Source organism: Choloepus didactylus, chromosome 13 (assembly GCF_015220235.1).
Source record: "Choloepus didactylus isolate mChoDid1 chromosome 13, mChoDid1.pri, whole genome shotgun sequence".
NCBI classification, from domain to species: domain Eukaryota; kingdom Metazoa; phylum Chordata; class Mammalia; order Pilosa; family Megalonychidae; genus Choloepus; species Choloepus didactylus.
The window spans coordinates 71,160,380-71,176,670 of NC_051319.1; the positions used below are offsets into that span (position 1 = coordinate 71,160,380).

Consider the following 16,291-nt stretch of genomic DNA (forward strand, 5'->3'; position numbering starts at 1 on the left):
CTGGTGCTTGCGGCTCCTCCTCCCGGCCAGTTTGGAGCCCTGATGCGGGGGGAGCGGGAGGCGGAGAGCAAGGGCGGGGGCTTGGGAAGGAGGGAGGAGGGAGGGACCAGGCGCGCCAGTGACAGGGTGGCAGCCTAGGAGCGGACGCGTTGCCGCCGCCGCCGCTCCACCTCCTCCTCCAACTGCAGCTCCTCTCGCTGCCGCCGCCGCCACCGCCGCCGCCGCCGGGAGAAGTTTCACTCCCGACCCTCGCTTGGAGCTCGGGTACAGAGCAGAGCGGGGAACGCGGCGGCAGGTATAGCCTCGGCGGGCGAGGCGCCTGGAGAGCTCAGAACCCGAGCCGGCGTCCGCGCCTCGGCGGCAAGCTGCGGCTGGGGCTGGGGGCGCCCAGGCGGAGAAGGGGTGGGTGTGAGCCGGTCACCCTCTCTCAGCGCTACAGCCGGGGCAGCAGCGATGGCCGTGCGCTCCCGCCGCCCGTGGATGAGCGTGGCATTGGGACTGGTGCTGGGCTTCACCGCCGCGTCCTGGCTCATCGCCCCCAGAGTGGCCGAGCTAAGCGAGAGGAAAAGACGCGGTTCCAGCCTCTGCTCCTACTACGGTCGCTTGGCCGCTGGACCCCGCGCCGGCGTGCAGCAGCCGCTCCCCCAGCCCCAGCCCCAGCCCCAGCTGCGGCCCGAGCAGTCGCCGTCCCCCGCGCACAGGGAGCTCCAAGGGCCGCAGCTACCGGAGGCAGCACCCGGAGTTATCAGTTTTCGGAGCAGCCCCTGGCAGCAGCCACCTCCGCTGCAGCAGCGTCGGCGAGGACGGGAGCCCGAGGGTGCGACGGGGTTCCCCGGTACCCCAACGGCCAAGCAGGAACCCAAGGAGGAAGACGGGGGCGCGGCTGAGCAGCAGCAAGGGGGCAGGCCGAGTAGTAGCCACAACGGCAGCGGGGATGGGGGCGCAGCCACCTCGAGCGCCGGACCCCGGGGCTTCCTGTACGTGGGGGTGATGACCGCGCAGAAGTACCTGGGCAGCCGCGCGCTGGCGGCACAGCGAACCTGGGCACGCTTCATTCCCGGCCGCGTGGAGTTCTTTTCCAGCCAGCAGTCCCCCAACGTCAGGCTCGGCCAGTCCCCGCCACCCCTGCCTGTCATCGAGCTGCCGGGCGTGGACGATTCCTATCCGCCCCAGAAAAAGTCCTTCATGATGATCAAGTACATGCACGACCATTACCTGGACAAGTATGAGTGGTTCATGCGCGCCGACGATGATGTCTACATCAAAGGTGACCTCTCACGCCGGCTGTCCCACCTGCGCGCCTCCCCTCTCCCTTCTCTGAAACCAGCCCCAGCCCCTGTCTTGCCAGCCCCGGTGCTACTTCTCTGCCAGCACGTACTCCGAACTCTGGCAGCCCCTTACCTCTAGCGTCCACCCACCATTCCTAGCCCCACTCCTCCTCTCCTGCGATCTTGACCCTCCCCATACCTGCCCGGCTTTATTCCCCATCCTCACTCTTGCTGTTCTTGTTTCCTCTCAACGTCTGTTCCTTCTCTTTACCGCTTGGAAGAGGTGTGGAAAGGGATCCTAGAGCTAAGCCATTCCATTCTGCGCTCTTCTGAAAGCCCCCTTTGCTGTTAGCTTCGCAAATAGGTCCAGAGGGGCATGTCCTGGATGGGGAAAGGGAAGACGGAGGATGCTGGCGAGAGCGAGTCTGGAGATCGGTTTTCTTCCGTTATCTCCCTGTCCTTTTGTTTTCACTGAATCTATCGCGTTTCGGGACTGGTGAGACTGAACAATCATTTTAGCTTTCAGGTACCCTACCCTGTGCGTTTTCTTCTTTTCCGCACTACCCGCGGCTCACTGGGACTCCCCCGGCACCCCACGGCTACCGCGCCCAGCTCTACCCAGCCTGTACAGCGCAGTGCCAAGCCGCCCCTGGCCTCCCGCTGCACCCCAATAAAGCCCCGAGGGGATGAGTGTATTGTCCTGCGTTGGTGGTGGGGAAGAAGGGAAAAGCGCCCTCGAGTTATCCAGACCCTGGGAGCGCCAAGATACTGGCACACATTGGGATTGGATTCTTTCCAGTCCATGGTGGTGGCTGCGGCGATAACCAGAGGCTGGAAGTCCTTCCCAGAACCATGCGCAGCCACCGCACGAGAAACTTTCTTGTCAGTTGTAAAAGAGGTTCGGTCCCTTACCCTGAGTATGGGCGGCTCTGAACACAGAATTTCTAAACTCAGGCGGAGCGAAGTTCCTCCTAGTAGAGGAGTAAATCTTTCCATTCCAGTCAGTTTGCCGAGATGGGGAGGGATGCCAGGGAAGTAGCAGGGTTGTACTGAACACCGTCTCTGTGCTTCCCACATTTCCTGACTTCTTGGTCAAAGAGGGGCAGTCCTTCCTTAGTTTATGCCTCTGTACCTGTAGCCTCACAGGTTTCTGCTGGTCCAGGTGATATATTTCACGTGACAAATCTGTTCCGTTTTTCACAAGGAGTGAGTAGAGAGTTAAAAGCTACAGATTTTTTGGTTTTGGGTTGGGTGGAGGGAAATTCACTGTAGGGCTGATGGCATAGGGAATATTGATAATTGGTTATAAAAATTATGATTGCACTCATAATGCATTAAATTAAGGATTGATTCGAGGAAAAAGCTTCCACTCTTATAGTCCCCTTGTCCTCTGCATCTCATTAGAATCACAAAGGTTTCCTCGTGCAAGTTTGTGATAATTTGCAGAGAATTTCTAAAATGCATTAACAGCATCTACTCCTGTCATTTATTTTAGTGCTTTGGAAGATTACCAGACCATTGTAATGCCATATTCTTTCCATGTCTGTTAAGAATGAAATACATTTCGTACTAAGAACCCAATAGTAGTCAGTTGAAATTCATTGATATCCAGGGAGCCTGGCATGTGATCAAGATAATGACTGCAGATGACATGCTCATGAAAAATGATAGTAACAAAGCTGACCAGAAATCTAAAGAAGGTGATTCTCTACTAATTACAATGTTTAACTTTGTAGAATCCCAAAAGCTTTTGAATGTTTTTATCCACAGAATTTTATTTTTAAGTTCTTTTCCTGATAAACACAAACTATATGTGAAACCAATTAAATAATTTCATTTTAAATACATTTTTATTTTTTTCTAAAAGGAGCCTTCCAAAATTAAATTTCAAGACAACTTTGTTTTTATTTGTGTGTGTGTGTGTATACACACACACAAACATACATCACTTCAGGATTGTATACACAACACTTCCAGGGTGTATAGGATTGAAATTTAAAGACAAAACACTGAAGTAAATCAGTTATCAGGAAAAATAACTACTGAGTATCAACTGTCTTCCAAATCAATGCCAAATATCAATATTTAATATTAGCTTTTATTTCTGGGAATTTTATTCTTACTTCCAATGTGCTATGAAGCCTGTCTTTGTTCTCCTTATCATAATTTCATCTTTTATCAAAAAATCTGATAATTGTTAGACTCATTAAGTTTTTGCATCAACCTTGACAAGGGTTAATAAAATTGTATCATTATTTAATTAATAACTATAAATTGTTATTTAAAATAAATATTGAGAGAGATTTTTCCTCTTTTCAATTATGTATAAGACTTGTGGGGAGTTAATATTGGATGTTCTGTCCATTACTTTGTACATGATAATTGATTGCAAAATTAAGAAAAGTAGTGATTGTTGCATTTCTTTTTTGTAGGTGATAAATTAGAAGAGTTTCTTAGATCATTGAATAGCAGCAAGCCTCTCTACCTGGGACAGACTGGTCTGGGGAATATTGAAGAACTGGGAAAGCTGGGGCTGGAGCCTGGGGAGAACTTCTGTATGGGAGGACCTGGCATGATTTTCAGTCGAGAAGTTCTCAGAAGGATGGTGCCACATATTGGTGAATGCCTTCGAGAAATGTACACAACTCACGAGGATGTGGAAGTGGGAAGATGCGTTCGTCGGTTTGGTGGGACTCAGTGTGTCTGGTCTTATGAGGTAAGCCTGGAGCTTGGAGGAAAAAGTTCACCTGTTACAGGTGCTTGCCATTTCACAGTCTGAGACTGTGATTCTATTTATTCTTTCTGTATTTTTATATTTGCTTGAAAATCATAATGGCAGCCAATCGTGGATGTAAGGGTGATTGTGGGAGCACCTTTCTTATTAGATCCAAGGACTCTCTGAGGCTTTGTTATTAGAGTGATTGTTAACTTTAGTCAGCATCCTACATACGTGGTCATATCTTTGGTAGATGCTATTTCCCCATTTATGTGCTTTATTGGTGTTTATATACATGGATATCTGTCTCATGTCTCTAAAAAGAGAACCGCTTTTATTTTCTTGGGCTGTGTGGCCTTTAACATTTGGGGTCTTTTGTTTGTTTCATGTGTAATTACATCTCCTTGTTTCCAAATAGCTAAATACTGAATTTTCTTTGAAGATTTTCATGTGGGAAATTAACATATCTTTTAAAAAATATAGGAAATGTTAACTGATAATGTATCACTCAGAAAAATTTTCTTACAAAATTTTAACTGTTCTTCCTTTGAGAATTTTTAGAGCATATGAAAAAGAATATGTTATCTGGAAAAAACATAGAAGACGTTCTGAAGGTGTAAAGTCAATGCTAGTATTTCGACCAGTTCCCTAGAATTTGTTTATGCCTGCCCCTTTGCCATTTTCTGAGCAGTGACCATAATTAAATTGTCCACATTATGAATGTTTTTGTTTTTATTACAGTAATGGGTTTTATGAAATACTCTGGGTTTTTTTTTATCCCTCCAGAAATTGGTTTTGAAATGAAATACAATTTTATTTAAATTGTTTTCTCAAAAGATAGTTATAGTAAAATTGATTAATCATTTAAACAGTGTATTGCCCTCTTCAGTACAGTTTGGTTTTCAAGTGGTTGTTTAATATTATTTTAGCTTCTCAATGACACCTTTGTGAGGTAGGATTTAATTGATTTGATTATCTTTTCAATTTTTTCATGTCACTTAGTATAGAACAAACTTTTTATGAAAATCAGTTCCCTATAAAGTCATTATACTTCAAGATTACAAAGTTACATTCATTTTTCTTTTATAAGTATAATCTCACTTTAATAAGTTCTGCTTTCTTTTTATACTTCCTGGTTTTACACTTTGGGTAAATATTTTGTATATTTACTACAGAGAGTGAGAATTAAAAATAAGTAGTTACATGGAATACTTGGCAAATTTTAAAAATTGTGTAGTTAATTCCTTTTGATATTAAAATTGGTAATTTTTCTTTAAAAAACTGTCCTACAACTACCCTTCAGAATAAAAATTTTATGCAAGAACGTTATAGTTTAGAGACAGGTAATTTAGACCATACTGTGAAAAATATTTGTCTCTCTGCATTTAATATAAAAACAATTAGAAGTTAATGTAGGAAAGAAAATAGAGTTACTACAGAAAACACATTTAGTTGACTTGGTTTACATGAAGGTATTATTTTGCAGACATTTACTCCATATGGATGAGTAAAAATCCCTCATCAGTCATTAAAATAGAGGGAAAATTTGTTATGTTTTATATGGTAATTTATTGCCTTAACATTACATATAAAGTTTTAACACACATTTTGGTTCAAAGTTCCTCTGAGTTTCCTGTGGCTCTGCTATGCAAGTACAGTCCTCACCTAAAAGTCTTCTCATTCATGTTCACACAGAGCCAAATATGCTCAAGTGACCTACAAGCTCAAAAATGATTTAATATTTTATTTAAAATATAGGTGTTGTCTCTGGTTAACATGAAGACAACTTGTCATAGATGTATACCCTCTCTGTTAAAATAAGTGGAATCTGAGGTCCTTTCATTAACTTAACTAAAAGAGACAAACAAAAGAAACTCTATCGCACAGGGTGTAACTTGGTAAACACATCTCAGAAACTTTTTATAATGTATTTGAATTTAGACTGACACTTATCCATCACAGACTTCAGGATCTATAGGAAACAAGTCATTTCAACATATTTCCTAGCATTTTTGAACATATGTTCAAAGAAAATACTGTTTTAGAATGTTAACTGCATTTTGCTAAGCTATTTATAGAATTTACTTTGTTTTGAAATTTTGGTCTTTATAAGAGCTACTTAAACAATATTTATTTTAAAGGAGACATTTGTTTAATCTTAATTTCAAAACCTCCTTTAAAGGAATGATGGCAAATTTCATTACCAAGAAATATACTAAACAATATCTCTTAATAAGATTCATATACAAAGAAATTCTATCAAAGCATTTTAGTATTATAGGTGTGTTCTATGTTTCTTGAGAGAACTCAGTAGGTCAATGTCAGCATAAACAAACTAGGCTATGACATACGCAAATCCTGTACATCACTTTTCAGTTCATCCATAAAGGTAGCCATTATTTTGGCTGGATTTTAGGGTAGTTGAAATGGTGTCCATATATGCTACTGTTTGCATTATATAGAAAAATTGATCTGTGCTACTTTGGATTGGCATCCTCAGTTGGCTACCACTATCACATTCAGTAACAGAACAAGTTATGAAGTTGATCATTAATTTTGTTTCTTGATTTCTTTTTTTAAAATGCATTTTTTATTGTGAAATTTAACATATATATATATATACAGAAAAGTGATAACTTTCAAAGTACGGTTTAACAGGTAGTTATATAGGTAATTTCAAAGAATGTTATGGATTACAGTTTCACAGTTTCAGTTATTTCCTTCTAGCTATTCTAATACTCTAGCATGTAAAAAAATATATTTATATAAAGATTCAGTATTCGAAATCCTTTGTTAAATTCTATCTTGTCTGTTGCTACCCCTTCCTCTTGTTTAGTCACATTCTCCATCTTCAGGGATGTCTAGACAATGACCACCCTAACTTACTCATATTGAAAAGGGGTGTCGACATTATGGAGAAGGCGGCTGCATCTGGTTGATGTTTTTTAAAGGTGCTGTTGCCTCTGGGTTTTAGTACTTGTCTGGCATAGGAACACTGATGGATTTAAGTTTCTAAAAAACAAACTTAGTGAGTGAAACTTTTATAGAGTCTCAGATAGGGACCTAGGTATTTCGGGACTACTGATGGTTAGGGCTTGGCACACTGTGGCCATTTGGGAGATCCAGCTGGAGATGAGTAACCTCCAGGATAGCCTCTCAACTCTATTTGAAATCTCTTAGCCACTGTATTTCTTTTAAAAGAACCATCTGCAAAAGAATTTTCTGAAAATTAAAAATTTTCCTTATCTATAGACTTTTCATGGATTTCAGTATTTTGTTTGGCTTTTCCTTCTAATAAAAGTTCTTGTGGAGTTGAGAACATTGTTAGGAAGCATGCTCATATTATTTGAGTCTGAATAAATGAAACATATTTGAAGGAATGTTTCTTTTAAGACTTATGAAGAGGCTTTCTTATCTTGTAGGGAGAGAACTGAACAAAATATTTAAAACGTATAGGTTATGTAGTTCTCCTTGAATATAAATTATATTTTTAAAATAACAACTGGGAATCTTCTAGCATTCTTTACTGCTAAATCGAAGTCTATTTTCTCTGCTATATACACCATTCAACATAGGAGTTGGAGAATTGACAAAGAGAGAGAAAATGAGAGAGAGAGTGAGAAAATAAATATGTGCTTGGATTTGAGTCCCTGCCACTTACCAGCTTCATTGTCTTTCACACGTTACTTCTCTGAGCATTGTTTAGTTCAACCAAAGATGGAGATTGTAACAGTGTCTACCTCATAGATCATAGATGTAGGGACAGATTACATGAAACAATGCATGTATAGTCCTTCAGACAGTGTCTGGCACATATTAAAATGTCAATCATTGTTAGCTATTAGTGTCATAATGCTGTAGAGATCATGTGATGTAATTTATAGCATGAATTCATGAATTTTGTTTATTTAATAATTATTAGCAATGGGTGATTCATCTATATCAAAAGGGTCAAACTAAATGTAAACTAAAATTTCTTTTCAGTTACAGAATCCAAGATTAAGTATTTTTGGAAAAGAATAAGAAACCAATTTGTTGAAGGATTTTGGAAATATGAGAAATCCAGTACTGGTAAAACTTACAGAGTTTGGAAGTCTGTTTAAAAATGCATATAAATAGTTGCCTTCATCTTTAGACATCATATTAGGTAACTGATCTTAGGGAGATAAAGCAGAAGAACATTACTTAACATCTCATTATTTAATACACAGATTTTAGGAATTTCAATTAGATCAGACACTATCTACATAAAAAGTTACTGTATAGTTTTCTAGATTAGTTGCCAGAACAATGGCTCCTTTTTCTGAAGTTCTCTGCAAGTTTCAGCAGGAAAGGAAGTCAGTGGCATCCCATTCTGCAGCTGACTCACCTGACCATCCAGGAGCTTGTCTCTCTGGGCAGCTGGAACCTCTTCCCAATGTACCTCAGAATTTTCAGGAAATGGTGTGTAGCTTTAGTTCTTTCTCACAATAGGATTTTGTGGTCTGGGACATATTTCTTGCCTGTTGACCTCTTTTTCTGTTTCTCTTTGTGCTTCCTCGATCCTTTTTTTTTTTTTTTTTTTTTTTTTTTTACCATGTGTTGCTTTTCATTAGATTCTCTGTAAATTAGTGTGCTCATTGTAGTAAACACTGGTATTCCAAGAGATCACAGGATATGCTCTAAGAACACAGTTGGGGCCCAGAAACAGCTTGACCTCTTCTGAATAAAGAGGCCTTTGGTTGCTGGTGATCTGTAGACAGAGGTACACAAAGAACCTGTGATCTTTGGAGATTCTCAATTAAGATTTTCGCTTCATCACATTGGGGTAAATGCATTTAATTTTTGAGGCCGTATGGCAGATGCCAATAATCAGTAGACTTCAAAAGTTGCTGTTGTGCTCATTTATAACTCACTTTTTAAAAGTAAGGATTACTAAGAGGAACATGTTCATGAAAAATTATCCTATTCTAGTCACTCCAAGGGTTAGATTTATTGGCATCTACTGTTAGCTAAGATCACATTTTTAGTTGAGCTCTGTCTTGGTTACTGTCTATCTAGTTATACGAGCTACAATCTGGAAACCTGAGAGGCTACATATGGTTCTTAAGAATTATTTGGCACATAGAATGCTTTAAGATGTTTTTTTTTGTTTGTTTAAGTTTTGTGTTCTGCCTTTAGCAAAGGCAGGCAGTCTTCAGTCCTCTTCGTGTCCTATTGTTATACACTAAACTCTCCTTCCACATTTATTTTAACTTCCCAGTCCATGTGGGTATGAGTTTGTATCCCTTGAACCAGATCATCCACATGTTGCAAATTTTCATTAAAATCTTTTCTGGAAAACGTAGTAATTTCCCAGTTGAGAATGAGATGACTATTTTAGATACTTTAATTTACAGAAGATCTATTTGTTTTCAAACATAGCTATTGGAATTGCATATTTTATAATATACTGTTGCTTTCTTTATTATTAATGTGTTTATAGTAAGCAAGAAAGTCCTCACTGTTGAAAAATTGCTTATACAAGTCATTTCCAGCTTGTATCTTAGCAGAATTGGAAGTTTTCTTGTCAAGAAAATTTATTTTCTAGCACAAACATAATTTTAATTCCATTGATTTTCCTTTTCCATGTGAGGGAGTTTTGTATTTCATCTCTAAGAGTCATTTTCAGAATAGTTTCTATTTTTTTTTTTTAATGTTTGCAGTTAAATGGAACCAAAGATTATATATCTCTTGCACATTCAAATAAATGCTGTTTTGAAGAAAACATAGCTCTATGGTAAAAATATTTCTCTGTGGGTTAAAAAATATTTTCTATGATTAAAAAGATTTTTATTTGGGTCCTTAAAGAGTTAACTTTACACTGGAGTGTCTTATGTCCAATTTTAGCTATAAATACCTAGAAATTTCCATTATTTCACAAAAGAATATGTTCTGAAATTGTTTCTCTGGGCTTGTAAGTAATACCAGGGACCTTCACCTTAAGAAATTAAAGTACATGTAAATTCTTCATAACATATCCATGCAGGCTAAAATATCTGTGTCATTCTTATTGGGCCATTGCACATCCTTCTTAGCTTCCGTCTATTTCTTATGAACTCTCCCCTTTTCTAATGCTAATTTTGCTCTATGATGAACATAGTTCATACCCTAAAAGTATATTAATATTTATGGAAAAGTGTAAGACTAGATTATGATCTGCAGTTTTTCAAAAATCTTTTCTTAGTTCTGATTCAGTCACAATTTTGTTTTTAAATTAAATATAAGCAGTAAGCTTCTCACACCTGCTCTTCCCACCCCCATCCCACTTGTCAAATGAAATCATCATGCATTGATTTTATGAAATTTCTTTTCTTGTAACACTGTTTTCTTCATGGTACAAAGTAAAATTGCATTGCAAGTTGATGGAGGAGCATGGTATGTTTTGTACACACTTCACAGGCTTAGCTAGTTCATTTTCATTGCTAATGCATGCCTTATCACCTGAATCGTGACAACTTATGCTTCCCAAGAGGAAGAGTTTCAGCAGTTGTGAAAAATTTTAAGTTTGAAAGACGCATCCAGGCAATTTGAAATAAGTGCCATGGTAACATAAATAATTGTACTACTTTTAAATGTTTGAACACTCTTCCTCTTTAATTTGAACACAAGTGTTCTAACTTCTCTGACCAAATTCCAAGTCAGTTTCCTATTTGCACTTTCTTTGTTTTGGTTTTAGAAAACAGTTTTATAAAATATCTATATCAGTCCTTTTTCTACCTGGTGAATTAGTGCTCAAAATACAAAGGAATGTATTCTATTATCTGTATTACTTTTTACTTTGATTATAACATGTTACTTCTTTTAGGAAAAAGTAAGCAGTTTTATTGAGCAGTTAAATTGAGCAGTAAAGCAGTTAAGCAGTTTTACTGAGATACATTCACATACCATACAATCCATCCAAAGTGCACAATCAATAACTTTTAGTATAATCACAGAGTTGTGCATTCATCACCACAACCATTTTTAGAACATTTTCATTACTCAAAAAAGAAAAACTCCTTGTCCCTTAGCAGTAACCTCTCAATCCCTCTATCCTTCCCCAGCCCTATATAATGTCTAATCTAATTCTGTCTCTATAAATTTATTCATTTTTACATTTTATATAAATGGAATCACAATATGTAGTACTTTGTGTCTGGTTTCTTTCACTTAGCATAATTTTTTTTTTAAATTATAGAAATTGTAGGTTTACAGAAAAGTCATATAAAATATACAACATTCCATGTATCCCCCTATTGTTGACACTTTGCATTATTGTGGTACCTTTGTCACAACTGATGAAAGAATATTAAAATAGTACTGTTAACTGTATGCTGCAGTTTACATGAGGTGTATTCTCCCCATATACCACCCTATTATTAACACCTTGTAACAGTGTCATACATTTGTTATAATTCATAAAAGAACATTTCTTATATTTGCACTAGTAACCACAGTCCATCATCTACAAGGTTTATTGTGTTACACATCCCATGTTTTATCTTCTAACTTTCCTTCTAGTAACATACATGAACCAAATTTTCTCCTTTCAACCACATTCACAAACATAATTCAGCTGTGTTTGTTACACTCACAGTAATGTGCCACCCTCACACTATCCATTTCCAAACCTTTACAATCAATCTACATAGAAGTTCTGCACAAATTAAGCATCAGCTTCCCATTCTTTACCCCCATTCTATCCCCTGGTAAACTGTATTCTAGATTCTAACTCTATGAGTTTGCTTGTTATAATTAGTTCATATCAATGAGATCATACAATATTTGTCCTTTTGTGTCTGGTTTATTTCACTCAACATAATGTCCTCCAAGTTCATCCATGTTTTTGCGTGCGTCAGGAATTCATTCCTTTTTACAACTGAATAATATTCCAGAGTATGTATATAACACATTTTGTTTATCCATTCATTGGTTGATGGACATTTTGGATGCTTCCATCTTTTGACAATTGTGAATAAAGCTGCTGTGAACATTGATTGGTGTGCAAATGTCTGGTCGAGCCCCTGATTTCAGTTCTAAATACCTAGTAGCTGGATTGCCGGATCATGTGGCAATTCTTTAATTAGCTTCCAAAGGAACCACCAAACTGTCTTCCACAGCAGATGCACCATTTTAGATTCCCAGCAGCACTGAATGAGTGCTCCTATTTCTCCACATCCTCTCCAACTCTTGTAGATTTCTGTTTTTTTTTTAGTAATGGCCATTCTAGTAGGTGTGAAATGATATCTCATTGTGGTTCTGATTTGCATTTCTCTAATAGCTAGTTATGTTGAGCATCACATGTGCTTTTTAGCATTTGCATTTCCTCTTTTGAAAAATGTCTATTCAAGTCTTTGGCCCATTTTTAACTGGGTTTTTGTTTTTTAATTGTTGAGGTATAGGATTTCTTTAAATATTTTGGATTGTAAACCTTTTTCAGATATGTGGTTTCCAAATATTTTCTCCCTTTGAGTAGGATGCCTTTTCATTTTCTTGACAAAGTCCTTTAGTTTTTAATTTGAGGAGGTCCCATTTATCTTGTTGTTGCTATTGTTGCTCGTCCTTTGGGAATAAAGTCTAAGAAACTATTGCCTAACACAAGATCTTGAGGATGCTCCCCCACATTTTCTTCTAGGAGTTTTATGGATCTGGTTCTTACATTTAGGTCTTTGATCCATTTTGAGTTAATTTTTGTATAAAGTGTGAGATAGGGGTCCTCTTTCATTCTTTAGCATATGGATATCTAGTTCTCCCTGCACCATTTGTTGAAGAGAATATTCTGTGTCAATTGAGTGGATTTGGTAGCATTGTCAAATATCAATTGGCTGTGGATTTGCGGGTCTATTTCTGAACTCTGAATTTGATTCCATTGGTCAATATATCTATCTTTATGCCAGTATTGTGCTGTTTTGAAAACTCTAGGTTTGTAATATGCTTTTTGTTTGTTTGTTTTCTGTTGTTGTGTTTTTTTTTGTTTGTTTGTTTTTTGTTTTTTGTAGTATGCTTTTGTGTCGGTATGAAGCTGTGCCAGTATGGATCCCAGAAGAGCTATGATCTTTTAATCCAATCTTCTGGGGTGGGACCTTTTGATTGAATGTTTCCTTGGAGATGTGACCCACCCAACTGTGGGTGAGAACTTTTGCTTAAATTATTCCAGGGAGGTGTGAACCTGCCCATTCAGGGTGGATCTTGATTAGTTTACTAGAGTCCTTTAAGAGAGCTCATGGAGAAAAGGAGCCCAGAGAAGCTGAGAGAGACATTTTGGAGAGAAGCTAAGATATGTAATTCAGAGTTTGCCCCTGGGAGAAGCTAAGAGCTGACACAGACCTAGATGCTTGGAGTTGCTGGGAGATGCAAACAGTAGGACGTTTGGAGATGCTAAGCTAAGAGATTAAGCCAAAAGCTTCCCCTGGTAAAGCTAAGAGAGGACCCCCAGATGCTTAGAGAGAAATGCCCCAGAAGAACCAAGCAGAGAGCTGAGAGAAGATAAAAGAGACAGAAGCCCGGAGATGTTTTGGAGAAAACCAGAAATCCAGAGACATTTTGGAAGAAGCCATTTTGAAATACAATCTGGGGAGCAAAGGACCAGCTGATGCCAGTCATGTGCCTTCCCAGCTAACAGAGGTGTTCCAGACGCCATTGGCCTTTCTTCAGTGAGGGTATCCTTTTGTTGATGCCTTAGCTTTGGACACTTTTATGGCCTTAGAGCTGTAAATTTGTAACCTAATAAATCCCCTTTAAAAAAGCCAATCTTTTTCTTGTATTTTGCATTCTGGCAGAGTTAGCAAACTGGCACAGCTTTAAAGTCAGGAAGTGTGAGTACTCCAACTTTGTTCTTTTTTAAGATGTTTTTGGTTATTCAGGGACCCTTACTCTTCCATCTGTATTTGATGATTCACTTTTCCATTGCTGCAAAGTAGGCTATTGGAATTTTGATTGGCATTGCGTTGAATCAATTTGGGTAGAATTGACATCTTAATGATATTTAGTCTTCAAATCCATGAACTCGGAATATCCTTCTATTGCTTAGTCCCTCTTTGATTTCTTTTAGCAATATTTTGTAGTTTTCTGTGTACCAGTCCTTTACATCCTTTGTTAAATTTATTCCTAGATATTTGATTCTTTTAGTTGCTGCTATAAATTCCTTTCAAATCTGGATGCCCTTTATTTCTTTCTCTTACCTAACTGCTCTAGCTAGAACTTCTAGCACCATGTCAAATAACAGTGGAGACAATAGGCATCCTTGTGTTGCTCCAGGTCTTAGAGGGATAGGTTTTCAACATTGAGTATGATATTAGCTATGGGTTTTTTATATATGCCCTTTATCATGTTGAGGAAGTTTCTTGCTAATCCTATCTTTTGAATTGTTTTTACCAAGAAAGGGTGCTGGATTTTGTCAAATGCTTTTTCTGCATCAATATAGATGAACATGTGATTTTTCCCCTTTGATTTGTTAATGTGGTGTGTTACATTAATTGATTTTCTTATTTTGAACCACCCTTGCATACCTGGAATAAAACCCACTTGATCATGGTGTGTAATTCTTTTAACATGCTGTTGGATTTGATTTGTAAGTATTTTGTTGAGGATTTTTGCATCAAATTCATTAGAGAAATTGGTCTGTAATTTTCTTTTCTTGTGGTATCTTTATGTGGCTTTGGGATTAGGGTGATATTGGCTTCATAGAATGAATTAGGCAGTGTTCCCTCCTCTTTAATTTTTTTTTGAGGAGTTTGAGCAGGATTGGTATCAATTCTTGGAATGACTGGTGTAATTCACTTGTGAAGTTATCTGTACCTGGGCTTTAATTTTTTGGGAGGTTTTTGATGACTTATTCTATTTCTTTACTTGTAATTGGTCTGTTGAGGTCTTCTGTTTCTTCTAGTCAGTGTAGGTTGTTTGTGTGTTTCTAGGTATTTGCCCATATCTTCTATTTGTCTAATTTGTTGCCATACAGTTGCTTATATATTCTCTTATGTTCCTTTTTATTTCTGTGGGGTAAATAGTAATGTCTCCCCCATCATTTTTCATTTTATTTATTTGCATCTTCTCTCTTTTTTCTTTGGCAGTCTAACTAAGGATTTGCCAATTTTATTATCTTTTCAAAGACCCAACTTTTGATTTTAGTAACTATTGTTTTTTATTCTCAATTTCATTTATTTATACTCTATTCTTTGTTATTTCTTTCCTTCTGCTTGATTCGGGATTAGTTTGCAGCTATTTTTCTAGTTCCTCCAGGTGTGTAGTTAGGTCTTTGATTTTAGCTCTTCTTTCCTTTTTAATGCAGACAGTTAGGGCTATCAGTTTCCTTCTCAGCACTGCCTTCACTGCATCCCATAAGTTTTGATATGTTGTATTCTTGTTTTCATTTGTCTGAAGATATTTGCTGATTTCTCTTGCAATTTCTTCTTTGATCCACTGATTGTTTAGAGTGTGTTGTTTAACCTCCATATATTTGTAGATTTTCCAGTTCTCTGCCTGTTATAGATTTCCACCTTCATTCCATTATGGTCAGAGAAAGTGCTTTGTATAATTTCAATCTTTTAAAATCTGTTGAAACTTGTTTTGAGAACCAGTGTGATCTATTCTGGAGAATGATCCACGTGCACTTGAGAAGAATGTATATCCTGTTGTTTTGGGGTGCAATGTTCTGTATATATCTGTTAGGTGTAGTTCATTTATAGTGTTCAAGTTCTCTGTTTCCTTATTGATCTTCTGTATAGATGTTTTATCTATTTGTAAAAGTGGTGTGTTGAAGTCACCAACAATTATTGTAGAGGTGTTTATTTCTCCCTTTAGCTTTTCTAGTATTTGCCTCATGCATTTTTGTGGCATCATGGTTAGATGCTTAAATATTCATGATTTTTATTTCTTCTTGGTGGAGTGCCCTTTTATTAATATATAGTGTCATTCTTTGTCCATTACAACAGTTTTTCATTTAAAGTCTATTTTGTCCAATATTAGTATAGCTATCCCAGCTCTTTTCTGGTTACTGTTTGCATGGATTATCTTTTTCAAACCTTTCACTATCAATCTATTTGTGTCTGTAGGTCTTTGGTGAGTTTCTTATAGATAGAGTACAGTTGGATTATAATTTTAAATCCTTTCCCCAAATCTGTATCTTTTGATTGGGAATTTCAATCCATTAACATTCAATGTTATCTCTGAAAAGCAGTATTTACTTCAGCCACTAAACTAAAACTAACTAAAATTGTACATGAAAGGGGGAACATGACTACTGATCCCAGAGAAATAAAAAAGGATTATAAGAGAATACTATGAACAGTGGTACACCAACAAATTAGAA

At 38.0% G+C, this 16,291-nt stretch overlaps 1 protein-coding gene across 1 annotated transcript in view; it reads left to right on the forward strand.

Moving 5' to 3' along the window:
- Positions 1-329: 329 nt before the first annotated feature.
- Positions 330-16,291, forward strand: part of CHSY3 (chondroitin sulfate synthase 3) — a 238,264-nt gene continuing 222,302 nt past the window's right edge. Inside the window, exons 1-2 of the mRNA XM_037801876.1 lie at positions 330-1,267; positions 3,701-3,984. Of these exons, the coding sequence (XP_037657804.1) occupies positions 454-1,267; positions 3,701-3,984 (1,098 nt within the window). The 5' untranslated portion in view covers positions 330-453. The remainder of the gene's footprint in view (positions 1,268-3,700; positions 3,985-16,291) is intronic.